Here is a 26,996-nt window from a genome sequence, read left to right as displayed (position 1 = left end):
TAGGATCAACATTTAAGGGGTTCACTGGTTGTCCGGCTAGAAAATGTTACGACAGAAAATTATGATAGACTGAGATTAGGATATTTGAAAGGTGATGTTTAAATTCAATATATAGGTGGTGTGACTATATTCACTGCTAGATGTGTAGCAGTGACTTGATTTGAGTGTGGATGTGTGTCAGAGATAGTGACTTTGAGTGTTATGCAGGAGTGAGTGAATGACCCACTGCAAGTGTTAGCATAGGTATGTGTGAGTGGTTGTGTATCAGCCATGGCTCAGTTGGTAGTACTCTTGCCTCTGAATCACAAAGTTCTGGGTTCAAGTCCCACTCCAGGACTTGAGTATAAAAATCAATACTGACACTCCAGTGCAGTACTGAGGGACTGTTGCACTGTTAGAGATGCCCTCTTTCAGATGAGCCGTTAAACTGAAGCCCCGTTTTCCCTCTCAGATTGTTGTAGAAGATCCCATGGCACTATTTCAAAGAAGAGCAGGGGGAGCCATTCCTGATGTTCCGGCCAATATTTATTCTTTAATCAACATCACAAAACAGATTATCTGGTTATCACATTGCTGTGTATGGGAGCTTGCTGTGTGCAAATTGGCTGCCTCGTTTCCTACATTACAGCAGTGACTACACTTAATAAGTACATAATTGGCTGTAAAGCATTTTGAGATGTCGGGTGGTCATGAAAAGTGCTATAAGAATGCAAGTCCTTCTTTTGTTTTAGTTAAGCTGATGAGTAACAGCGTAGTGCTGCTGTGAATGATCAGATTTGTGTGATGGATTGATGGTTTAGGTTTCATGCAGCTGGGACTGGTGGGATTTATTTTGGAGGCATATTAAGTTTGTGGCATTTGTCTAAGGGTAGACTTCAGTTCAAGATATTCCTATACCTATAACAATACATACCAGGAATATTCATCAGGTCATGAATATTAAGCAGTATAGTCACTGCAGTAAAAATGTTTGTAAAGAATGAACTGCAATCTTGGAAAAACACCAGGGCCTAGAAATTGCCAGGCCATAGCAAACTGGGTGCAGGGAACGTCTCTTCTTAGGCAGTCCCTCAGGATCGAGGATGACTTGCTTCCACTCCGGTTTGATGGGTTCTGAGATAGCTGATGAGTCCAATGCATGATCCGCAGACTCTGTCACAAGGGGCAGGTGATGCTTGAAGGGTCAAGTAGATGGGTAATTTGGAGGTTTGTGCGCTCCCTCTGACTCCTCAACTTTGCCTCCGTATGCTCCTGATGAAGCCTCCAGGAGGTGCAAGATGCCTTCCTGAATGAGCTTTCTCCATCTAGGACAATCACAAGCCAGGGACTCCCACGTGTCAATGGGGATGTTTGATCTCTTCAGGAATGCTTTAAGGACATCTCTAAAGTGTTTCCACTGTCCTCCTGGGAGTCTCCACTCACGAGCAAGTTCTGAGTGTAACAGCTACTTCGAGTCTGGTGTCAGGCATGCAAATGACATGTCCCGCCAGCGGAGCTGGTTTTGGGTGATTAACGCCCCGATGATGGGCAGGTTGGCTTGGGAGAGGATGCTGCTGTTGGGCTGCCTTTCTTGCCACCAGATTTGGAGGATCTTGCAGAGGCACCTCTGGTGGTACTTCTCCAGTGCTTTGAAGTGCTTGCTGTAGGTTGTCCAAATCACCGAAGCATATAGGATTGCAGGGATCACTGCTGCTCGGTAAACCATGATCTTGGTCTCGGCTTTGAGATCCTGATCTTCAAATACTCTTTTCCTCAGTTGGCCGAAGGCTGAGCTGGCACTTCGCTGCCGATGATGAATCTCATCGTCTATGTCTGCCTTTGCCAAGAGGAGGCTCCCAAGATATGGAAAATGGTCCATATTTTCCAAGATCTCAACATTGATCTTGATTGACGAGGGAGATGTTGTGCTGTGGGAGCTAGTTGGAAGAGGACCTTTGTTTTCCAAGTGTTTAGTGAAAGACCCATTTTCTCATATGCTTCAGAGAAGGAGTCAACAATAATCTGGAGCTCAGTTTCAGAGTGAGCGAACACGCAAGCATCATCTGCACACACAAGCTTGACAACTGAGGTTGGAGTGAATTTGGTTTTGGATTGAAGACGGTGTAGGTTAAGCAGCTTCCCATCTGCTCTGTAGATCATCTCCACACCTATGGGTAGTTTGCTGGAGGTGAGGTATAGCACTGCATCAAGGAAAAGAGAAGAGGGTTGGTGCGATGACACAGCCTTGCTTGACCCTTGCTGATGCCCCTTTTATATGAGACTAGTGAGCGACAGATACCTGCTGGGCATCCCCGGGCAGCTCGCTGATAAAGAGGATTTCAGTTGTATTGCTGGCAGTGGCATTCAAGTAGGTCCAGGTTGGGTGGGGGAGGTGGAGATGGTGATGATCGGGAGAGGGTAGGCAACAGTATTTGGCATTGCAAATTCCTGCTTCTCCCAGATCCATATTCTGGCAAGTATTTATTTTTTTAAAAACATACCTTTTTAGTGGCAGCCTCTAGAGGTCCGCTGATTAGACTGCTGTAGTTTTCCTTAATGCAGCTGGCCTGGTCCCTTTGATGTACAGGGACAAGTGATGTCACAGACAGGCTTGGTTGTGATGTATTCCACAGCTGAACAGATTGCTTACATTCATTGTTCACTCTCATATATGAAGAATGGCTACCTGAGTTTTCTAGCTTGTGGAATCATATCCAGTATGAGTCAGCACCTTCAGGTGATCAGGGAGTAACTAGAAGAAAAACAGAAAAAAAGTAATGATTATGAAACACTCAACAGAATTACAGTGAAATTTTCCTACTGCTGGTACATGTAAATAGTGCAGTCATAATGTCTGAGGTCATGATATTCTGCTGGCAGGAGTAAAAATGTACTCCCAATAGCTGCTTGATTTTTCTTCTTTTATGCAGCAGTGGAGAACAGGATTCTACCCATACCAACCCATATTCCAATTTTCCCCTTTGTTCGTAAGGCCAAGGCCTGTCAAGGATGGTCTTCTCAAAAATATGTACAGTTCTGAGAACAGGAGAGACAGCCTGGCCTTGGAGGGATACAAAGTACAAACCAAATTGGGCACTGACCAAGGATACAAGGGACATTTACATAGGAAAAATTGCGCCTTAGGCCTGATCTTACTGGGATACTTAAGATCCTAAAGGGCATACAGGAATTGGATCCCACAATGATGTTTCATATTGACAGCAACTGTAGGTCAAGACTTGGATTCATATTTAGATTAGATGATTATATATTGTTCATTCATAGGGTGGTGAATATGTGGAATGTCCTACTTAGGGATTCTGTACAAGTAGAGTATGTTATACATTTTGAGAGGGTGACATTTATGTTGAGTTATTGATGGATCTGAATCTAATAAAGGTTTTGACATCTGTAATCTTTGGGACTGGCCCAATGGATGTATTAATCTTTTCTGTCCTGTACAGTCCTATGATCTGAAGGACAATGGTGTGTGTGTGGGGGGAAAGGAGAGGAGTTGTGCAGTACATTTAGTTGCATGTATTTTACATTACTACAGTGACTACATTTCAAAAGTACTTAACTGGCTGTAAAGTGCTTTGAGACGTCCTGACGTCATGAAAGGCGCTATATAAATGTAAGTTCTTTATTTAGTTACGATGGCAAATAAAGGACTCCTGGCGCTTACTTGTTTGTCTAGGAAATCTGAGGGAGTTTTTCTGAAATTGGCCACAGTTTTTCTTTTCTTCTCTGTTAGAATTATTAAGAATTGGGGAGGGTGATGCATGTCTAAATGTATAGGATGAGTCTTTTTGCATGTTCTCTCTCCACTGTATTCAAAGCAATGCAGCTTTGTCTTCAGTGAAACTATTTTTGGACAAAAAATACAAGAGAAGACACAAATCACGTCCAAGATCTGTTGAGCAGATGCCACCATATGTAAATTCTTTTCATGCTCCAGTGAGGGAAAGCATTCACTTTGGGTGGTAGTTGATTTTCTGCTGGTGCTTCCAGCAAAAACCATACAACCACCTGCTGAGAAGAATGTCAAAGAAGTTTGTTACTCTTAATAATGCAATGCCTGTAACCTCTTTATATTTTCAGTTATTGTTATGGTCAATGTTCTTGCAGCTTGTGTGGATGAGAGCAGGGACTGCAGGGAGGATGAGCAAACTCACCACGGCACTGTGGGGGGAGTTAAAAGGAATGTAGTGGTAGTAGGGGACAGTATAGATAGGGGGATAGATACTGTTCTCTGCAGCCGAGAGCATGAACCAAGGGCTGTAATGAGGTCAGGAGCTGAGTGGCCCTGGCGGAACCCAAACTGAGCATCACTGAGCAGGTTATTGCTAAGCAAGTGCTGCTTGATGGCACTGTTGATGACACCTTCCATCACTTTACTGATGATTGGGAGTAGACTGATGGGGCAGTAATTGGCTGGGTTGGACTTGTCCTGCTTTTTGTGTGCAGGACATACCTAGGCAATTTTCCACATTGCCAGGTAGATGCCAGCGTTGTAGCTATATTGGAACAGCTTGGGCAAGTTCTGGAGCACAGGTCTTCAGTACTATTGCCGGAATATCGTCAGGACCCATAGCCTATGCAGTATCCAGTGCCTTCAGTCATTTCTTGATATCACGTGGAGTGAATCGAATTGGCTGAAGTCTGGCATCTGTAATTCTGGGGACTTCAGGAGGGGGCCAAGATGGATCATCAACTCGGCACTTCTGGCTGAAGATTGTTGCAAATGCTTCAGCCTTATCTTTCGCACTGATGTGCTGGCCTCTCCCATCATTGAGGATGGGGATATTTGTGGAGCCACCTCCCCCAGTTAGTTGTTTAATTGTCCACCACCGTTCACAACTGGATGTGGCAGGACTGCAGAGCTTAGATCTGATCCATTGGTTATGGGATCACTTAGCTCTGTCTATTGCATGCTGCTTATGCAGTTTGGCATGCAAGTAGTCCTGTGTTGTAGCTTCACCAGGTTGACACCTCATGTTGAGGTATGCCTGGTGCTGCTCCTGGCATGCCCTCCTGTACTCTTCATTGAACCAGGGTTGGTCTCCTGGCTTGATAGTAACGGTAGAGTGGGGGATATGCTGGGCAGAGGTTACAGATTGTGGTTGAGTACAATTCTGCTGCTGCTGATGGCCCACAGCGCCTCATGGATGCCCAGTTTTGCATTGCTAGATCTGTTCGAATGGTGCTGAACATTGTGCGCTGATGATTGCACATCCCCACTTCTGACCTTATGAATGAAGGAAGGTTATTGATGAAGCAGCTGAAGATGGTTGGGCCAAGGACACTACCCTGAGGAACTCCTGCAGTGATGTCCTGGAGCTGAGATGATTGACCTCCAACAACCACAACCATCTTCCTTTGCTAGATATGACTCCAGCTAGTGGAGAGTTTTCCCCCTGATTCCCATTGACTTCAGTTTTGCTAGGGCTTCTTGATGCCATACTCAGTCAAATGCTGCCTTGATGTCAAGGGCAGTCACTCTCACCTCACCTTTAGAGTTCAGCTCTTTTGTCCATGTTTGAACCAAGGCTGTAATGAGGTCAGGAGCTGAGTGGCCCTGACAGAACCCAAACTGAGCTTCACTGAGCAGATTATTGCTCAGCAAGTGCCGCTTGATAGCCCTGTCAACGACACCTTCCATCACTTTACTGATGTTTGAGAGTAGACTGATGAGGCAGTAATTGGCCAGGTTGGCCTTGTCCTGCTTTTTGTGTACAGGATATACCTGGGCAATTGCCGGGTAGATGCCAGTGTTGTAGCTGTATTGGAACAGCTTGGCTAGGGGCACAGCAAGTTCTGGAGCACAGGTCTTCAGTACTATTGCCGGAATATTGTCAGGGCCCACAGCCTTTGCAGTATCCAGTGCCTTCAGTCATTTCTTGATATCACACAGAGTGAATCTAATTGGCTGAAGTCTGGCATCTGTGATGCTGGGGACTTCAGGAGGAGGCCGAGATGGATCATCAACTCGGCACTTCTGGCTGAAGATTGATGCAAATGCTTCAGCCTTATCTTTTGCACTGATGTGCTGGGCTCCCCCATCATTGAGGATGGGGATATTTGTGGAACCTCCTCCACTGGTTAGTTGTTTAATTATCCACTACCATTCACAGCTGGATGTGGCAGGACTGCACAGCTTAGAACTGATCCGTTGGTTATGGGATCGCATAGCTCTATTAATATCCGGGTTTTTATAATCTGGCTAAAACTTGTTAAAAAGGCTATCTGCAGGACGGTAATAATCTCAGCTGATTCCTTTTCTTTGGAGAGAGTTAGATCCATTCAAGTGTCTGTGAGGCCTGTCTTCCTCAACCTTAAATGAGAGTGACCATCTGGAGAGTATACCTCATCTGGGGTGGTCCCAAAAAGGGGCTACGATTATAATCCACTTCAGTTGGAGTATGAGAGAAAACTAGCAAAAAATATAAAAACAGACAGTAAAAGCTTCTACAAATATATAAAAGAGGAGCTAAAGTGAGCACTGATCCCTTAGAGGGTGAGACTGGGGAATTAATAATGGGAAACGAGGAAATGGCAGAGGCTTTGAACAAGTATTTTGTATCCATCTTCCCAGTAGAAGACACAAAAAAATCCAAAAGGATGGCTAAAAGAATAAGGCGAGAGATTTTAGAGTACAAGAGCAAGCTAGCTAGAAATATAAAAACAGATAGTAAGAGTTTCTATAGGTATTTAAAAAGGAAAACAGTAAGTAATGTGAGTGTTGGTCCTCTCGAGAGTGAGTCTGGGGAGTGAGTAATGGAAAATGGAAGAGAAATTGAACAGGAGTTTTGCATCTGTCTTCACTGTAGAGGATACAAATTACATCCCAGAAATAACTGATTCAGGAGTTGAGAGGGAAGGACAAACTCAAAACAATTACCATTACCAGGGAAAGGGTACTGAGAAAATTATTAGAACTAAAAGCTGACAAGTCCCCAGGTCCTGATGGACTTCATCCTAGGGTCTTATAAGAAGTGGCTGCTGAGATAGTGGATGCATTGGTTGTAATCTTCCAAAATTCTGTAGATCCTGGGAGTCGGAGAGGCACACCAGTCAGCTGCTTGGAATTGGCACGTGCCGGGTTTGAAGGAAGACTGAAAAAAAAGCAAACAGTGACGTCACAGCAAAGTTGTAACTTGATTGGTCAGTGAATATCTACTCTAAGTATCTGCGTGCAAATAGCTAGATTAATTCACTACTTTTAGGAAAGGTGTGTAAATAGGTGGAATATAGAATAACGTAAAAGCCGGTGAGTCTGCTGTTGTTTTTTAGTTTAAGCAGTAAGGCTTATTGTATTACCAAGGTTAATTTAGTACAGTAAGTGCTGAAGTGGGGCATTAATTTAAAAATTAACAAAATAATTAATTTAATAGTTAATTAAAACGCATTAAGGTTGGCAGGGCAGGTGATGTGTTGCAGTTGCAGTATGTGGGAGCTGGTGGACACTAGTGTGATCCACAGCAAACATGTCTGCAGTAAGTGTCTGCAGCTAGAGGAGTTTCGGCTCAGAGTCAGTGGCTGGAGGCCGAGCTACAGACACTGCGATGCATCAGGGAGGGGGAAAAGTTACCAAAACACTTTGTATCAGAAGGCTGTCACATCCCTTAGGATAGGGTTGTCTGATTTAGTCAGTGATCAGGGACAGGAGAGTGTGACTGCGAGTGAGGCAGGTAAGGGGATCAAGAAGGCACAAGCAGAGGAGCCTCAGCCCTTGCAATTATCCAACAAGTTTGAGGTTCTTTCAGCTTGTATGGATGAAAGTGAGGGCTGCAGGGTGGATGTGCAAACTGACCATGGCACCGTGCTACAGGAAGCCATTCAAGAGGGGCAGTAAACAGAAATGTTGTGGTAGTAGAAGATAGTAGAGTCAGCGGGATAGACACAATTCTGTGCAGCTAAGAGCAAGAGTCCAGAAGGCTGTGTTGCCCGCCCAATGCCAAGGCTCTGGATAAAGTCTGGCTACCTGACCCGAACCCGACTAGACCCAACTACGTGTCGGGTTGGGTTGAAACTCTGAGTCCAGCATTCGGGGTTGGGTCGTGTCAGGCTGGACACTGCTTCCAGGAAGTCATGGGATCAGGCTTACCCATGATTCCCCACAATTCCAGCTGCAGGAACAGCCTGCTGCCGGAACAAACGAAGGAGATTCGTGTCAGGCGCGAAAAAAAATTAAAGGGTTCGGGCTCGTGTTAGGTTCGGGTTGGCTGTGGTTGAGTCGGGCCCGGGTCGGATTTAAATTTTATACCCGAGCCAGGCTTCAGTTCGGGACATCTGCTCTGGGCTGGAGAGGAACTTGCAGTGGGATGGGGAAGATCCAGTTGTCGTGGTCCATGTGGGTACCAATGACATAGGTAGGACTAGGAACGAGGTACTGCATAGGGAGTATGAACATTTAGGGGCTAAATTAAAAAGCAGAACCTTAAAGGTAATAATCTCTGGATTATTACCTGAGCCAGAAGCAAATTGGCGAAAGATAACTAAGATTAGAAAGTTAACCACGTGGCTCAAAGATTGGTGTGGGAGAAATGGGTTTTGATTCATGGAGCACTGGCACCAATACTAGGGAAAGTGGGAGCTGTACCACTGGAACAGTCTTCAACTGAACCGTGCTGGGACTGGTGTTCTGGCAAGTCGTATAACGAGGGCAGTAGAGAGAGTTTTAAACTAAATAGTGGGGGTGAGGGATCAAGTGAGAGAAGATATATTAAATTAAAGAGAGAGGAGAAGGCAAGAGAGCAACAAGGAAAATAATAATCAGAGCGTGGCATGAAGGAACAGAATGTACAAAATGTGTAAGCAGCAACAGCTAGAGGTTGCGTAAATAGTAAAAAGAACTGAAGGCTCTGTATTTGAATGTGCATAGCATTCGTAACAAACAAATGAATTGATAGCTCAAATAGAAATAAATATGTCTGATCTGATAGCCATTACAGAGACATGGCTGCAAGATGACAAAGGCTGGGACCTGAACATTCAAGGATACATGATATTTCAGAAGGACAGGAAACTAGGAAAAGGTGGAGGTTAGCTCTGTTAATTAAGGATGACATCACTAATGTTCTTTGGGATAGGAAATCTGCCATCCTTACCTGGTCTGGCCTACATGTGACTCCAGACACACAGCAATGTGTTTGACTCTTAACTGCCCTCTGAAATGACCTAGCAAGCTACTCAGTTCAAGGGCAATTAGGGATGGGCAATAAATGCTGGCCTTGCCAGCGACACCCACATCCCACAAAACGAATGAAAAAAATAAAGAGGTGACCTTAGTTCTAAAAATCAAGATGTAGGATCAGTTTGGGTAGAGATAAGAAATACTAAAAGGTAAGAAGTCACTTGTGGGAGTAGTTTATAGGTCCCCTAATAGTAACCACACCGCAGAACAGGGTATACAGGAAGAAATAATGGGGGCGTGTGAGAAAGGTATGGCGATAATCATGGGTGATGGGACAAATCAGATTGGCAAATGTGGTCTGGATGAGTTCATAGAGTGTTTCTTAGAGCAGGCCTAGATTTGGTAATGTGTAACGAGACAGGATTAATTAATGACCTCATAGACACCCCTAGGTAGCATTGATCACAACATGATTGAATTTTGCATTCAGTTTGAGGGTGAGAAGAGTGGATCTAAGTTTGGTGTTTTAAACATAAATAAGGGTAATTATGAGAGTTTGAAGACAGAGCTGGCTAAAATAAACTGGGAAATTAGGTTAAGGGATAGGTCAGTAGAGATGCAGTGGCAGACATTTAAGGAGATATTTCATAACACTCAGCAAAGATACCTTCCAGTGAGAAAAAAAGATTCCGTGGTTAACTAAGGAAACTAAAGATAGTATCAAATTGAAAGAAAAAGCGTACAATTTGGCTAAGAGTAGTGGTAGATCAGAAGATTGGACGGAATATGAAAAATAGAAAAGAATGACGAAAAGAATAATAAGGCAAAAGTATGAGAGAAAGCTGTCTAGAAATATAAAAATGGATAGTAAGAGTTTCTATAGGTATTTAAAAAGGAAAAGTGTAAGTAAAGTGAGTGCTGGTCCTCTCAAGAGCGAGTCTGGGGAGTAAATAATGGAAAATAAGGAAATGGCGGAGGAACTGAACAGGTTTTTTGCATCTGTCTTCACTGTAGAGGAGACAAATAATATTCCAGAAATAATTGATTCAGGAGTTGAAAGGGAGGGACAAACTTAAAACAATTACCATTACCAGGGAAAGGGTACTGAGAAAATTATTAGAACTAAAAGCCTAACAAGTCCCTAGGTCCTGATGGACTTCATCCTAGGGTCTTAAAAGAAGTGGCTGCTGAGATAGTGGATGCATTGGTTTTAGTTTTCCAAAATTCCCTAGATTCTGGAAAGGTCCCATCAGATTGGAAAATAGCAAATGTAACTCCACTGTTCAAGAAAGGAGGGAGACAGAAAGCAGGAAACTACAAGCCAGTTAGCATAACATCTGTCATAGGGAAAATGATGGAATCTATTATTAAGGAGGTTATAGCAGGTCATTTAGAAAATCTCAATGCAATCAGGCAGAGTCAACATGGTTTTGTGAAAGGGAAATTGTGTTTGACTAATTTATTAGAGTTCTTTGAGGAAGTAATAAACAACGTGAATAAAAGGGAACCTATGGATGTAGTGTACTTGGATTTCCAGAAGGCATTTGATAAGGTGCCACATCAAAGGTTACTAAACAAAATGAGAGCCCATGGTATAGGGGATAACATATTAGCACAGATAGAGGATAGTTAGGAAACAGACAGTAGGTGTAAATGGATCGTTTTTGGGTTGGCAAGCTGTAACGAGTGGAATGCCACAGGGATCAGTGCTAGGGCCTCAATTATTTACAATCTATGTCAATGACAAATAAAGGGACAGAATCTTTGGTTGCTATATTTGCTGATGACACAAAGATAGGTAGAAGAGTAAGTTGTGAAGAGGACATCAGGAGTCTGCAAAAGGATATGGATAGGATAAGTGAGTGGGTAAAGATTTGGCAGATGGGGTATAACGTGGGAAAGTGTGAACTTGTCCACTTTGGCCAGAAGAATAGAAAAGCAATATATTATTTAAATGGAGAGATTGCAGAACTCTCGAGATGCAGAGAGATCTGGGCGTCATAGTACATGAAACACAAAACGTTAGTATGTAGGTACAGCAAGTGAATAAGAAAGCAAATGCAATGTTGTCGTTTATTGCAAGGGGAGTGAAATATAAAAGTAGAGATGCTTTGCTACAGTTGTACAGGATATTGGTAAGACCACATCTAGAGTATTGTGTACAGTTTTGGTCTCCTTACTTAAGAAAGGATATAATTGCATTGGAAGCAGATCAGAGAAGGCTCACTCAACTGATTTCTGGGATAAGAGGGTTATCTTATGAGGATAGGTTGGACAGGTTGGGTCTGTATTCATTGGAGTTTAGAAGGATGAGAGGTGATCGATCCTGAGGGGACTTGACAGGGTAGATGTGGAAAGGATGTTTCCCCTTGTGGGAGAGATTAAAACTAGGGGGCACAGTTCAAAAATAAGGGATCTCCCATTTAGGACAGAGATGAAAAGAAATTTTTTCTCTCAGAGGGTCGTGAGTCTGTGGAACTCTCTTCCCGGAGATCAGAGGAGGCAGGGTCATTGAATGTTTTTAAGGCAGAGGTAGACAGATTCGTCACAAACAAGGGAGTCAAAGGGTATTGGGGGTAGGCAGGAAAGTGGAGTTGAATCTACAAACAGATCAGCCATGATCTTATGGAATGGCAGAGCAGGCTCGAGGGGCCAAATGGCCTACTCCTAGTTCATAAGATCCCAGTGGATTGGAAAACCACAAATGTAACACCTGTTCAAGAAAGGAGGGAGACAGAAAGTAGGAAACTATGGCCAGTTAGACTAACTTCTGTCGTTGGGAAAATGCTTGAATCCATTAGTAACGAGGTAGTAGCAGGACATCTGGAAAATCACAATACCATCAGGCAGAGTCAACATGGTTTTGTGAAAGGGAAATCGTGTTTGACAAATTTATTAGAGTTCTTTGAGGATGCAACAAGCAGGGTGGATAAAGGGCAACCAATAGATGTAGGGTATTTGGATTTCCAAAAGGCATTCGATAAGGTGTCACATTAAAGGTTACTACACAAGATAAGAGCTCACGGTGTTGGGGGTGATCTATTAGCATGGATAGAGGACTGGCTAATTAACAGGAAACTGCGAGTCAGGATAAATGGGTAATTTTCAAGATGGCAAACTGACTAGTGGAATGCCACAGGGATCAGTGCTGGGACCTCAACTATTTACAATTTATATTAATGACTTGGATGAAGGGACCAACTGTATTGTAGCCAAATATGCTGACGATACGAAGATAGGTGGGAAAGCAAGTTGAAAGGAGGATACAAAGAGTCTGCAAAGGGATATAGATAAAGTGAATGGGCAAAAATTTGGCAGATGGAGTATAATGTGGGAAAATGTGAGCTTTGGCAGGAAGATTAGAAAAGCAGAATAGAGAGACACTGCAGAATGCTGCAGTGCAGGGACCTAGGTGTCCTTGTACATGACTCACAAAAGTCAGCATACAGGTACAGCAAGTAATTAGAAAGACAAATGGAATGTTGGCATTTATTGCAAGGGGGATGGAGTACAAAAGTAGGGAAGTCTTGCTGCAACTGTACAGGGCATTGGTGAGACCATACCTAGAGTACTATGTACAGTTTTGGTCACCTTATTTAAGGAAGGACATATTTGCTTTGGAAGAAGTTCAGAGAAGATTCACTAGGCTGATTCCTGGGATGAGGGGTTTGTCTTGAGGAAAGGTTGAGCAAATTGGGCCTATACTCATTAGAGTTTAGAAGATTGAGAGGTGATCTTATTGAAATGTATAAGATTCTGAGGAGGCTTGACTGAGTAGATGCTAAGAGGATATTTCCCCTCATGGGGGAATCTAGAACTAGGGTGCATAGTTTCAAATTAATGGGGATCCCATATAAAATGGAGATGAGGAGGAATTTCTAATCTCAGAGGGTGGTTAGTGTTTGGAATTCTCTTTCCCAGAAAGTAGTGGAGACTGGGTCATTGAATATATTCAAGGCTGAGTTAGCCAGATTTTTGATCGACAAGGGAGTCAAGGGTTATGGGAGACAAACAGGAAAGTGGAGTTAAGGCCAAAATCAGATCAGCCATGATCTTACTGAATGGCAGAGCAGGCTCCCGGGCCAAATGGCCTACTCCTGCTCCTATTTCATATGTTCTTATGGTCTTATGTATTGATGCTTACAGTGGCATTGAGTGCAATCCAATGTGTTGGCATGTTGCTGTGTTGTGTTACCAAATGGCACCATAATTCCACAGGCTGATGACGTACATGGATACACAAGTGGTGGCATCATCATCAAAATATACCCCATTGACATTACAGAATATCCTCTAGAGGCAGTATTGTAACATAAATGAGCTGAGTACATTCCTTTAGAGACAAAAACCATCACATCAGGAGTGGTCTCATTTCTAGCCTTTTGCAAAGTGATACTGGTAATGAAAGTAATTGGCTCCCTCTGGTTGCTATCAGAGATGCGATTTTATTCTTCCACCCCTCTCCCATAAAAGCCAGGAATGCAATTTTCATGTTGCTTGCCTTTATGAATCACCCAGAATAATAAAACTGTAAACATCTTTCTGTAAAAATGGCACATGAACAAAATTGTGCATGCTTAAGAGTCACCATTGGAACTCTTGGAGTAACTGTGCATATGGAAGTGCAGTTATTCTGTGTTGCTGCTGGCTTGTGAATCTGCTTTGTATGATTTGGGCTCACTCCAGATACTTTTCTTGCAACCAACGCATTAAGGCTGCTCTCATAAACAAGTACGCTTCCTCCTTGCCCTCATGAACTGAAGTGTGACTTATGATTTCCTAGCGCAAAATTTCATACAGCTCTCTATCTTTCATACTCCCTTATTTGCCTGCCTTGCTAAAGACCCATCCAACTCCCTTTTGAATTTACTGGTATAATTTCCTTCCCTGATTCCTGCGTGTCTACTCCACATATACATCTGTCTCTTTTAAACAGTAATTAAATCAAAGCTGTGTGCTCACTTTCCTCTTCTGTGCTACTGAATATATGGCCTTCCTAACTCTGGTTCAGTACCACACAGGGCAGTGCCTAATCAACTGAACATACGGCAATTCTAAAGTTAAAGTGTTCAGAAATGCCTTAATTTTAAAATTCTCATCCTTGTTTTCAAATCCCTCCATGGCCCAGCCCTCCCTATCTCTGTAACCTACTCCAGCTTTACAACTCTGAGTTTGCTGCGTTCCTCCAATTCTGGCCTCTTGCGCATCCCCAATTTTCATCTCTCTACCGTATGCCTTCAGCTGCCTGAGCCCCAAGCTCTGGAATTAACTCTAAACCTCTCCACCTCCTTTAAGATGCTCCTTAAAACCTGTCCCGTCGACCAAGCTTTTGATCACTTAGCCTAATATGTCCTTGTGAGATTTGGAGTCAAAATTTGTTTGATGATCGCTCCTGTGAAATGCCTCGGGATGTTTTAACTATGTTAAAGGTGCTATATAAATGCAAATTGATGTATTTTACATTTACTTGTATAAAATTGTTTGAAATTTGAATCTTGAAATTTTTATATATAGCCAACTCAGCAGCAGGTATATAACATTACTCACAGTGGGTAATTGTATGGCTTGTTAGTTACAGCTGCAATATAGTCAGCCTGACTTTTAATGTGCCCCTCCTTACATGATGAGATAGGCAACAGCAGGTTGTAGAACATACCTGGGCCCTCACAAAAGGGCACATTGGATGCCCACACATGTCTCAAACAATGAAATGACAGATAAGTGGTTTTAAATTACCCTGCAGCTTATTTGATAGACAGACTCTGACGTTAACAAGTCAGTAAACCTCTGTTGCTAATGCAATAAAACAACAGAATAAAGAACTTCTTTAAAACATTAGAAATCTTATACAATTCCTAACAATTGGGTAAATATTTGTACTTTTCAAAAGAAAACAAATGCAAACTCTTTTTTTTAGAAAAAGCAAAGCACAAAATTGTGGTTTGTGCCTATTTAGGACACTCCCTTAGGATTTACGATCCTTCATTTCTTTTGATTCAAGCATTGGTGGGGCCTACCAGTTGATTGCATGACTGCATGAGACTTTGCCTGCATCGTCATCCACCCGACTAGGTGTAGCACCTTGAGGCATTGAAAAGTTCTGCTTCAGAATGAATGGTCAATAGAACTTGTCAATTAAACATCCTTTCCAAAAACCAACAAAATAATATTGGTCTGGAAATCACTGATGCACATATAAACAAACACATTATTGCCCTGTGATACTGAGCTATACACACAAAGCAGATTCTAGATTCAATCCCCAATCAATGCTCAGGTTACCTGATCTCAGCTGGCACAGTTATTGCAGCCCTACAATTGGTCACAGCACCCTGGATTAAGAAGAAAATGAGCCAGGGTTCCTGCCCCCAACAACTATTCTCTCATATCCTGCTGGAAAGTGCTTGTGTGTAAACCTTGAGTGTGAGGACAGAATCAGCCTCAGCTGTGGTGCTTTCGACAGTCAAATAACACTTATACTCTTGCTAGGTTCACACAGGAAGAATGACAGCTTGCTGAGGTACAAAGGCAGTTGATTAGAACTGAATCCCAGCAATTTTGAGTGTCTTTGGGAGAAGGAGAAAATTGAAGGAAAGGAATTGACATGAACAAAAAGCAAAAAAAAACTTGATACAATAAATCTAAAACAAACAGAAAATGCTGGCAGCACTGAGCAGATCAGGTGACATCTGTGGCAAGAACAGAAGAGTTGATCTTTTGGGTGTGGAACCTTTTTCAAATAACATGAATGTATACTTAAAAAGAAAGAAAAAAAACTGCAAATGCTGGAAAGCAGATCAGGTAGCATCTTGGGAAAGAACAGACATGTCAGAAGTCAGCCCTTCCTCAGATCTTACAAAAAGGTTTTTTTAAAAACCTATTCTGTTGAAGGTCTCCACCCAAAATGATAATGAAAATAAATTTGTATTTATATAGCACCTTTCATGACCTCAGGCCATCTTGGAGTGCTTCACAGCCAACAAAATATGGCCACTGCTGTAATGTAGGGAAATACGACAACCAACATGTGCACAGCCAGATTGCACATAAACCGCAATGAATTAAGTATCCAGATACTTCGTTATAGTGGCTTTGGTTGAGGGATAACTGTTGGCCAGGACACCTCTTCAGATAGTGCAGGCAGAAAGACCTTGGTTTCACATCTCATCCAAAAGACAACACCTCCAACAATACAAAAACAAGAAATGCTGGATTCACTCAGCAGGTCTGGCAGCATCTGTGGAAAGAGAAGCAGAGTTAACGTTTCGGGTCAGTGACCCTTCTTCGGAACTGACAAATATTAGAAAAGTCACAGATTATAAACAAGTGAGGTGGGGGTTGGGCAAGAGATAACAAAGGAGAAGGTGCAGATTGGACCAGGCCACATAGCTGACCAAAAGGTCACGGAGCAAAGGCAAACAATATGTTAAACGAGTTTTGGTAGATACCTTATCAAACACCAGGAGGGAAATAGAAAGCAATGAAGGTGAACAAGGTAAAAGAGACAAACGAAAATCCCGTCGGAGAGAAGAGCAGAACTTCTTCAAGGTAGTGTGGGGAGATGGTGGCATAGTGGTAATGTCACTGGACCAGTAATCCAGAGGCCTAGGATAATACCCTGGGACACAGGTTCAAACCCCACTGCAGTAGAATTTAAAAATTAATTTTAAAATATGGAATGGAAAGCAAGTCTCAGTATGAAACTACCACCAATTATCATAAAAACACATCTGGTTCACTAATGTCCTTTGGGGTAGGAAATCTGCTGTCCTTACCTGGTCTGGTCTACATGTAACTCCAGACTAACAGCAATGTGGTTGCCTCTTAACTGCCATCCAAAATGGCCTAGCAAGCCACTCAGTTTTCACAACTTTCTCAAAAGGCAATCAGGGATGGGCAAAAATGCTGGCCTTGCCATTGGCGACCACATCCCAGGAAAGAACAAAAACAGCACCACAATGACTACAGTGCCAGCCTTTCCTAGATTATGTGCTGAACACTCTGGACTGGGGCTTGGGCACGTACTCTTCTGACTCAGAAACCATTGAGACAAGGCTGGCACTTAACTCAAATTCTTTATAAACGTTGAAGGGATCACTGTATGTTTCCAGCAGTTTCTATTTGCATTTTAAGGTATTAAAGATTTTAACTTACGCGAACACTACTGCTAATTTAGGAATGTTTAACTCAGCAACTTTTTAGGATATGCCTTGTGTCCCAAATGTGTTTGTTTAGATGACCCTTAACCTCACGTAATTTGTGATTGCAACTCACACATTCGCATTACTGCCATTAAGTGTAGGTCACCTGCAGCAGGAAATATTCGAAAGCAAAGCTTCCTCCCTCTTACAGCAAAGTTCACGAAGACTTTAGGCCGGGTTGCTCGATAAATAAAAACCGCTAGCGGTTGCTAAGACACATCTCACTGTTAACAGCGCACTGTACGCCGGTCCGAAACAAACTGCAGCAGCAAACAGCAGAAGCCTTATTGATTGGGCGGACCAATGGGAGCGGTGCATGGGTGAGAGGCGGCCAATGGGAGGCGGGCAGGGGGCTCAGCCCCGGGCCGGGTGCCGCTATGTGACGGTGCCGAGGGGCTTGTGGCTCTATTCGGCTGCACGGGAGGAGCGGGACAGAGGGGTGAGCGTCCGGGCTCGGAGTGTCAGTACTCAGTTTACTGAGGTGGAAATATAAACCAGTGAGTGTCCAGTTACTACCTCATTTCATATTAATAATCGTCCGTTAACTCGGAACTGCGAGAAACAGAAATTAAAACCGTTAAGAATCCGGAGAGAAAAGAATCCACTGGAGGGCGGCGACGGTTGTAATTTTCTATTTATTATCTGAAAGTGTTTGAAGAGCTTGAAGAAGGAAGGCCCTGTTACTTTGTTGGGAGCGTAGATGTCTTTTTTTTTACTTGCATCGAGCCAATATTTTTAAAAAGATGTTCTAATTTATTTAGGCTTTGGGCGGGAGATGCTAATAGTGGTCTTTCCGCCTATTGTAATACATCCAACGAGCGATTGATGGGCCGTCAGGGATCGCAGACACTCTCTCGCCTTTCCCTTGTCTCGCCGGATTGGGATTGAGCAATAAAACCTTAATCTCTACCCACCGACCCCTCCTCTTTGTTGCCTCCTCTCACTCCTTCCCTCCGTCTCTGCCTCCTTTTTCTCTCCCTCCCCATGCACAAAATGGCAATTTCTGGATTTCTAATGGAAACAATTGCAATAGCATTATTGGGGTATCTATAAAATATAAATTGTGATTTTTAAAAAAAATAAAAATGTAGTAGAGGTAAAGGATGAAACTTTAAACATTAAATAAACAAATTTAAATGTGAACCATTCAGGGAAAAAGACAGAAGTATCTCCTGGGAAATGGTTGGTAAAAGGCAAAAGATTTCATAAATTTGAAGAGAATTAGTAAACTTAACTTAAATTTTCCTCTGGTACAAAAGTGGAAATATATTTCATCTCAGAGTTCATGTAGTTTTGTATTGGGAAGAGCTAAAGGGCTTTGATGGGAAGGGGGTGGAATAAGGAGGAGGTTTTAAGGATGGGAATTTCAGAGCTTGGAGCCAAAACAGTTTTTATTTATATAGCACCTTTCTTCTTCTTTGGCCTCCTTGTCTTGAGAGACAATGGGTGAAAGTGCCTGGAGTGGTCAGTGCTTTAATGTAGTAAAATGTCCCAAGGCCTTAACAGGAGTGTTGCCAAACAAAATTTATCAAATAAGGAGACTATTATGGCAAGATTGGTGAAAGTGGATTTTAAGGAGCATCTTAAAGGAGGAATTTAGGGATAAAGCTCTGGAGCTTGGAGTTTTTGGCAGTTGAAAGCATAGCTGCCAATGGTGGAGGGATTTAAAGCTGGGATGCTTGTAAGATGAGGGCTAGATCTGAATGGCTTTGTGAATCTTAAAATTTGTTAGGGATGTGCAAAGACTTAAACAATTTACTGAAATAACTTTTTTTCAAAAATCATATACCATTATAAAATAGCTAGATTCAATCCATTATCTGCTGCTGCACCTTTTCTTTCATGCACTGTTCTTGGTGTGTTGAGAATCAGGTAATAACATTTTAATGTGAGTAACTGATCCAACTGTACAAAACAGAAAATCCTGGAAATGCTCTGCAGGACAAGCAGCAATCCGGAGAGACCAATCAAAAACTTTTTGCAAATGAAGGATCCATTTTTTTTAAACCTCAACCTGTCTGTTCATCGGCATTGATAGGGACTGTTTCCAGCATTTTTGCTTTTTTAATTTGATTTCTAGCATGTGATTTTTTTTTTTTTACAATGTGATACATTCAAAAGAATACACTGAAGTTATTTACATTTATTTAATTTTTCTCTGTTCAATTCTAAATAAGTTGTTGTTTGATTCCTTTTGTGACATTTATTTTTGTTTTCTGCCAGGTAAAACCATGTCTGAAAGAAAAGCTGTCATTAAGAATGCTGACATGCCTGAGGACATGCAGCAGGAAGCTGTGGAATGTGCTACCCAGGCACTAGAGAAGTACAACATTGAGAAAGACATAGCAGCTTACATCAAGAAGGTGAGAACATTGCTACTTAAGTTATCTTACACTTCAGGCAAGTTGGGTGGGATCTAATGTTGCCGAGAGCTGGCCTCTTTGTATGGTCTGCAGAAGTGCTGTTCGTGCTTAGGAGTTAAAGCCAAACCAGTCCTTAAAGGTATCAGCTGACATGGGAAACTGAGGTAGTGACAATGGGAATATCAGACTGCAAAATCAGTTGGCAGTCTAACATGCTGTAATTGAATTTGGAACAATACTAAGTCTGTATCCTAACTAAGAACCATTCAATGATATAATGCTGATAGATTCTCACCTGTAATAGTTACATTTTTAAGCAATTAGTAATTTGAAGACAAAATCATGATTGTTTTCCAGATTTGGATTTGCTTTCCTCATTATGGTTTTTCTTTAATGGCATATGAACAGAGATAGCAAAGTTTATACACTTCACTTGCTACTGCGTAGGATGGTGGTAAAATCATGCAGACAATTATGTTGAATTAAGTAGCCTGAAACATCATAAAACCTCAGCAACTGTAAACTGTACAAATTTTGATTTACAATACATTTGAATGAGACTTGTATTGTAGTTTATTTAGTAGACAGAACCATTATGACCCAATGATAGGTAATGCCCAGTGATTGTGGTAGGACTTCATTATTTGGAAGGATTTACACTGTCAGCATACAAGACATGTTTAGAAATATTTTAAAGTTCATGAAAGTAGCTTAAGATTGCATTGATATCCTAGTTTATCTGTTATGAGTTCTGAACAAAAGTAATTCCATTTATAGGACTTGCAGTTGAAGAAAATAAGTTTAAACTGTTTTGCCCTGATTTTTATTTCCACTGGCATTTCTTCAGATATTAATAGAATATTGCCTGCAACGTGAACTAAAACTGCTAGAAAATTGTGTGCCTTCGTTGCAGAGGCCTTTGTACATTGTTCCCCTGACCTGATGAACACTGATAGGAAGTTGTCTTGGGGAAAATTAGAGTACAATAAATCCCTGGAATTTTAAATGCATAATGTCCATAATAATCATTATTAGAAAGAATACTGCATTAACTTGTGTATTTCTAAACAGTAACAATTCAGGGATAAATTACTGCAGCTCAACTATCTTGATTTGGGTTATTTTCTGAACCCCTTTTGTTATTGCCTTATAACTCTGTCCAGTCTGATTATTTGTAAGCGCTAGTAGCTGTTCATTGAATTTATTTTAGAGGATTATAGTGTAGAAACAAACCATTCAATCCATGAAGTCTGGTAGTGTTTTATCCATGACATGCCACGCAGTTTCATTTCACTCTGGCTCACTCCCCATAACTGTCAATATTCCTGTTTTGCAATCAATGAGCTAACTCCATATTAAAAGAATTTGTGGGGCCTCCAACAACAGTATGCAGAGAATTCCACATAATCTTCTAACCTCCCTTGCAATCGTTTTTGTGGTTTCATAATTTTCAGGCATCTTGTTGCCAAATTGTCAACCAATAGGAACAATCTCATACTTTATCATAACATTTAATCTCCTCAGACTTTTTAGGTCATACCTGGTTAACATCCTAGTGAATCTTCAGTGAACCTTGTTACATTTTTATAATAGGTTCTCGCCACACACAATACTCCCAACAGTGACTTATCAAAGATCTCGTAAAAGTTCAGCATTAACTTTCTCTTGTACTCTGTCTCTAGATGCAAAACCATAAATTCTGTGTATCTGCATTCCAAGGTTCCATCACTTCTCTACTCCACCTTAAAAAAAGTGTATTCTTTCCCTATTCTGGCTTTCAAAATGCACTACCACATTGTTTTGCATTGAACTTCATCTAGCAGCTGTCTACCCATCCTGATAATGTGATCCTGTAGTGCACCACAGTTGCAGTACTCCCAGTTGGTATCAGCAAATTGAGAATGTTGCCTCCATTCACGCATCCAGATACTTAAGTGCTTTTTGCAAGTGACACAGATTTCACTACTGTAAATCAGCCATCTTGAATGGATGGCAGTTCCTCAAAGTCCTATAACCTTGAAACATTTATGAAATTTAAAAGGGCTAATTCAGATTTTTTTTTTATTAGTTTGTGGGATGTGGGTGTCACTGGCTAGGCCAGCATTTATTTAATTGTTCTTGAACGGAGTGGCTTGCTCAGCCATTTCAGAGGGCATTTTAAGAGTCGGCCACATTGCTGTGGGTCTGGAGTCACATGTAGGCTAGACCAGGTAAGGACAGCAGATGGGTTTATGCAACAATCGACAATGGTTTCATGATCATCAGACTTCTAGATTTATAAATTGAATTCCAATTTCACCATCTGCTGTGGTGGCGTGCGAACCAGTGTCCACGGTATTAGCCTGGGCTCTGGATTACTAGTCCAGCAACATTACCAATATGCCACTACCACCCCCTTGACATTCCACATATCTATACTCCAGCAGACTAAAACTTTTGTTCATACACTTTGACGATGTATTTTTACAATCATAACTTGGTTTTGTCAGTCTAATGCGGAAAACAATCTTCCTCCTTTTTCTTAAATATTTTAAAGCATTTCAGGGCTCATCTATGTTAAAAATAATTTATTGATGCTACCTGCTTTGTAAATCAGATTGTTAATGTATATCCAAAGGTTTTTTAATATCTATCTAATTTCTTGACATTCCTAACTATCTAGCATTGTTGCATCATGATTCCAGTAACTAGAAAAGTTACTGGACCTGAATTTAAGGAATAGTCAGAAAATGTGGGAGTAATTGTATTTTTTTTAATGTTTGAGATTGGTAGACAAAAGATGACAGCATGTAAGTCAATCTATTCCCACTTTCCAATTCTATCAACACTGGTTACTGGATGGTGTGTAAGAGCAGGAGAGACTTATTCACCTTAAAATTTGAGATGGGGTACTTGTGCACGAGGAAAACACTTTCCTGTTGCTTAGGGCCCAATGTTTAACAGGATTTTAAATCTGCTGTAAAGCAGCTAACATGAGAAAGTACTTTGCTCAAAGGATTTCTAATACATTCTTGGTTTGTGTTTTGCAGGAATTTGACAAAAAGTACAACCCCACATGGCATTGTATTGTGGGTAGAAACTTTGGCAGCTATGTGACTCATGAAACAAAACACTTCATCTATTTCTACCTGGGCCAGGTGGCCATCCTCCTTTTTAAATCTGGCTGAAGAGGCTGAACTATTGGGTTCCAAATGCTGTTGATCCAAGTGAAAGACTACTTTAATTAAAAAGTACCTTCTGTTTTGACTAATCTACAAAGGGAAACATGAAGAATTAAGTCGTGTAATTTCCAGCATGGTGAATCCAAATTTAAGCTGCTTTCTTTCTCTTTTCTCCCCCTGCCCCCCCGCCCCAAAACCAGTCCTCTTCCAAAGGGTCACTTTTGTTTTCTAGTGACTTGCATTTATTTTATGTCTTAATTTTCCAACATTTCCCATTCAATAAACATGTTTTTATACCACTTTTTGTTTGTTGTTTCTTTGTAGGTTTGTGTTCTGCTGGCTGGTTTACTTGAATGTGTCTCAGTAAATTGTTCATTCTGGATTTTCTTTGGAGGTGGCAGAGGAAAGAATAGTGGACACAAGCAGGTTGAGCATGCTCTGCCACTGCTAACCTTCATCCAGTAGATATAATCTTCAGTGGCCCATGAAGGAAAAATAGATGTCACCTGCCCTAGGATTGGTGCAATAGTTTAGCAAATTATGTTAAATTTGTTTTTTTTTTCTTGCACGTGGGGCAGATAGGTTCCCCAAAGACCTGGATACAAAGAATAATAGAACTAATTTTGTAATATGTAGAACACCTCAATCTAGTTTCTATATAAACATTACAGATGGATTTCAGCACTAAGTTGTGCACTTATTACAGAGGCTGTTGTTCAACATAAATTACTACCAGCTGAATAAATGTGCTCTAATTTAGTTAGTATTTATATAATTTTTTCATTAGAACTAACACTGGATCATACACAGGTCAGGAGCAGCTGATTGTCAAAATAAAAACTCAACAGCTGCTCAATGTAGAGTAAAGGCTTGTAAAGAGTTGTAGAGCCTATAGGGATGAAGGTGTGAAGTAACGGGTGAGATTACTGAAGTGGAAATGTCAGTCAGTCAATTACTATTTACAATATTTTTGTTACCCATTGAAATTGAACACCATGAACATTCTGAAAGATAAATTGTGTAACTTTATTGATGCATCTCCATTACCATCACTATCCTATGCAGCTTCAAAAGTTCTGAATAAAATCATCACTACATTTACATATACAAAAGTAGCCTAGTCACATTGATATTTGCTATCCAGTTCTTATGTAGAAGTGGTAAGTGTTAGTCACATTCCACTTAGTGTAACATGACCTGCAGTCTGTATTAATAGTTGTCTTTTTATTATAATGGGCAACAGAAAAGCTTGGCAGGAGAAAATTGCATCCATCTTGGAACAAGTTATACTGTAAGGCGGAAATATTGATTGCATGTCACATGTCAAATTACTGAAAATGATTTAAATGCACATTTCTTCAAAACCAACTGCGACACACAAAACATTGCAATAGCAGCATTTACTGCTTTTTAAAGACACGAAAATGACTTACTACAATGAGGAACTCTGACAATGATGTCAAGTACAACAGCATAATTCAGCTGAACCTCAAGATGAATAGAGACAAAGGACACTACTTGGCCAATCAAGCTACGACTCCCCATCACAGCATTCAACTGACTGAATATTCAAGAGCTTTTGCCTCCACTACCCTATTCAGAAGATTACTGAAGATGTACTACCTGACATCACTGAATTGACCTTTTACAAGTTTGTACCTGTATTCATTTATCCTGTGGTTGTGGTGTAACAATTTATATCATGCCTTTAATGCAATAAAACATCCTGAAGCATATAATTTAAAGCTCTGGATTTAAACTTTCTAATCTGTCTAGTGCCAGTGCCCCAGATTAGGGTAATTCTCTGATGGGGCAGGACTTCTGACTGGTCCTGAGATGCCTCATGACCCTGGCCATATTACTAGTCCTGGTATTCATATACTTAAAGAGTTGCACCTATGTGGCAGTGGGGTGAAATGAGCTGCTTTTTTAAAATAGGGATCCATTATTCTCTATTTTCCCACCCTCCCTGCTGCCCTTACCTCTCCCACCTCCCTGCTTTTGTTAAGTTATTTTAATTCCCTCTTGCTTTTCTCTGCCCATTGCTGAACTCTTGCTCGACTCCAATCTACCTTCTTGCCTACTCTCCCATTGTAAGATTTATTCACTGTGGTATGATATTGAGAAGGGTAGAAGTGAGACAACTTGGAGTGCATGTCCACAGGTTCCTGAAAGTGGCAGGACAGGTTGATAAAAGTGGTGAAGGCGGCATATGGCATGCTTTCCTTTATTGGCTGAGGTATAGAATACAAAAACGGATGTAATGCTGGAACTGTATAAAATGCTGATTAGGCCACAGAGTGTGGTGGGTATCTGGAATTCACTGCCCAGATCAGTAGTGGAGGCAGAAACCCTCAACTCATTTAAAAAAGGTACCTAGACCTGCACCTGAAGTGCTGTAACCTATGGACCAGGTGCTGGAAGGTGGGATTAGATTGGGCATATAGTTTTTTCAGCTGGCACAGACACGATGGGCTGAATGGCCTCTTTCTGTGCCATAACTTTTCTATTGTCCAATAGAAATCTAGTTCTGCCTTTCTCCAATTCTTTCAACTGACTACTGTCCACAAATTTATTAGCAGGGACTGCATCCACTGTTGTCAATTTTAGTTGGTCCAATAACTTCAGCTTCGTGCTATGTAAAAAAGAATTGATTAGTGGGTAGCTGCTGGAATGCACCAAGGTGTGGGGAAACTGCTGCCAGTACTCCAACCATCAGTTACGAATAGACGGCCTTTCCAATTACAGCAGCAGCAACCGATAAAGTTTTAGCCAAAAGGGAGCCACACAAAATGAGTAATGGAGAGGCAGTTATTCCCAGTCACCTCTGTACTTTACAGTAACGAAATACCACAAAGAAACTCCATACAGCAGGACATCTGCAGTTGATATTACAACTACAGGTCACAAATGAATCCGCGGTTCTCCATAAACACAACGCAAGGATGTTAGTAAATTCCAGAAATGAGAGATTCTCACTTAAAAATCCAGCAAACTAAAGACTCCACTTAGCCAGGGGTATTTTTAAATCGGGTTTCTTTTTTAAGCTACTGTGTGTCTTGGGCTTTAACTTGTCAAAACAGACGAGTCAAATGTACAATTCTTTTTCATATTCTTCTTTGGCCTCCTTGTCTCAAGAAACAATGGATAAGCGCCTGGAGGTAGTAGGTGGTTTGTGAAGCAGTGCCTGGAGTGGCTATAAAGGCCAATTCTAGAGTGACAGACTCTTCCACAGGTGCTGCAGATAAAATTGGTTGTCGGGGCTGTTACACAGTTGGCTCTCCCCTTGCGCTTCTGTCTTTTTTCCTGCCAACTGCTAAGTCTCTGACTCGCCACTCTTTAGCCCTGCCTTTATGGCTGTCCGCCAGCTCTGGCAACTGAATCCCACGACTTGTGATCAATGTCACAGGATTTCATGTCGCATTTGCAGACGTCTTTAAAGCGGAGACATGGATAGCCAGTGGGTCTGATATTAGTGACGAGCTCGCTGTACAATGCGTCCTTGGGGATCCTGCCATCTTCCATGCAGCTCACATGGCCAAGCCATCTCAAGCACCACTGGCTCAGTAGGGTGTATATGGTGGGGATGCTGGCCACCTAGAGGACTTCTACGTTGGAGATACGGTCCTGTCACCTGATGCCAAGGATTCTCCGGAGGCAGCAAAGATGGAATAAATTGAGACGTCGCTCTTGGCTGACATACGTTGTCCAGGCCTCGCTGCCGTAGAGCAAGGTACTGAGGACACAGGCTTGATACACTCGGACTTTTGTGTTCCGTGTCAGTGCGCCATTTTCCCACACTCTCTTGGCCAGTCTGGACATAGCAGCGGATACCTTTCCCATGCGCTTGTTGATTTCTGCATCAAGAGACAGGTTACTAGTGATAGTTGAGCCTAGGTAGGCGAACTCTTGAACCACTTCCAGAGCATGGTCGCCGATATTGATGGATGGAGCATTTCTGATGTCCTGTGCCATGATGTTCGTTTTCTTGAGGCTGATGGTTAGGCCAAATTCGTTGCAGGCAGCCGCAATCCTGTTGATGAGTCTCTGCAGACACTCTTCTGTGTGGGATGTTAATGCAGCATCGTTAGCAAAGAGGGGTTCCCTGATGAGAACCTTCCGTACTTTGGTCTTCGATCTTAGACGGCAAGGTTGA

The 26,996-nt window shown here is 41.7% G+C and overlaps 1 protein-coding gene and 1 long non-coding RNA gene across 2 annotated transcripts; one reads left to right on the top strand and one right to left on the bottom strand.

The window, feature by feature from the left end:
• Window positions 1–351: 351 nt before the first annotated feature.
• LOC137383005 (uncharacterized) lies at window positions 352–17,526 on the bottom strand. The gene is made up of 3 exons (XR_010977324.1): window positions 17,390–17,526; window positions 16,055–16,352; window positions 352–2,731 (listed from the first exon to the last, which is right to left on the bottom strand). It is a non-coding gene; the product is annotated as an uncharacterized lncRNA (long non-coding RNA).
• A 156-nt stretch (window positions 17,527–17,682) lies between these two features.
• On the top strand, window positions 17,683–23,139 carry LOC137382799 (dynein light chain LC6, flagellar outer arm). Its single transcript, XM_068055225.1, has 3 exons — window positions 17,683–17,813; window positions 19,540–19,679; window positions 22,709–23,139. Exons 2-3 carry the CDS (start codon window positions 19,548–19,550, stop codon window positions 22,844–22,846), a joined length of 270 nt encoding a protein of 89 aa, XP_067911326.1. The 5' UTR covers window positions 17,683–17,813; window positions 19,540–19,547; the 3' UTR covers window positions 22,847–23,139.
• Window positions 23,140–26,996: the final 3,857 nt, after the last annotated feature.

The sequence above is a fragment of the Heterodontus francisci genome, chromosome 23, assembly GCF_036365525.1.
Source record: "Heterodontus francisci isolate sHetFra1 chromosome 23, sHetFra1.hap1, whole genome shotgun sequence".
Lineage (NCBI taxonomy): Eukaryota > Metazoa > Chordata > Chondrichthyes > Heterodontiformes > Heterodontidae > Heterodontus > Heterodontus francisci.
Note: the sequence above shows the minus strand (reverse complement) of the source record. Positions and strands in the feature narration are given on the sequence as shown.

What these genes read in the sequence shown, in the direction of transcription:
- LOC137382799 (XM_068055225.1), top strand. Translation starts at nt 19,548, where the DNA reads ATGTCTGAAAGAAAAGCTGTCATTAAGAATGCTGACATGCCTGAGGAC. An exon ending in TAGCAGCTTACATCAAGAAG is followed by an intron (nt 19,680 to 22,708) that starts GTGAGAACATTG and finishes TGTGTTTTGCAG; the next exon opens with GAATTTGACAAAAAGTACAA.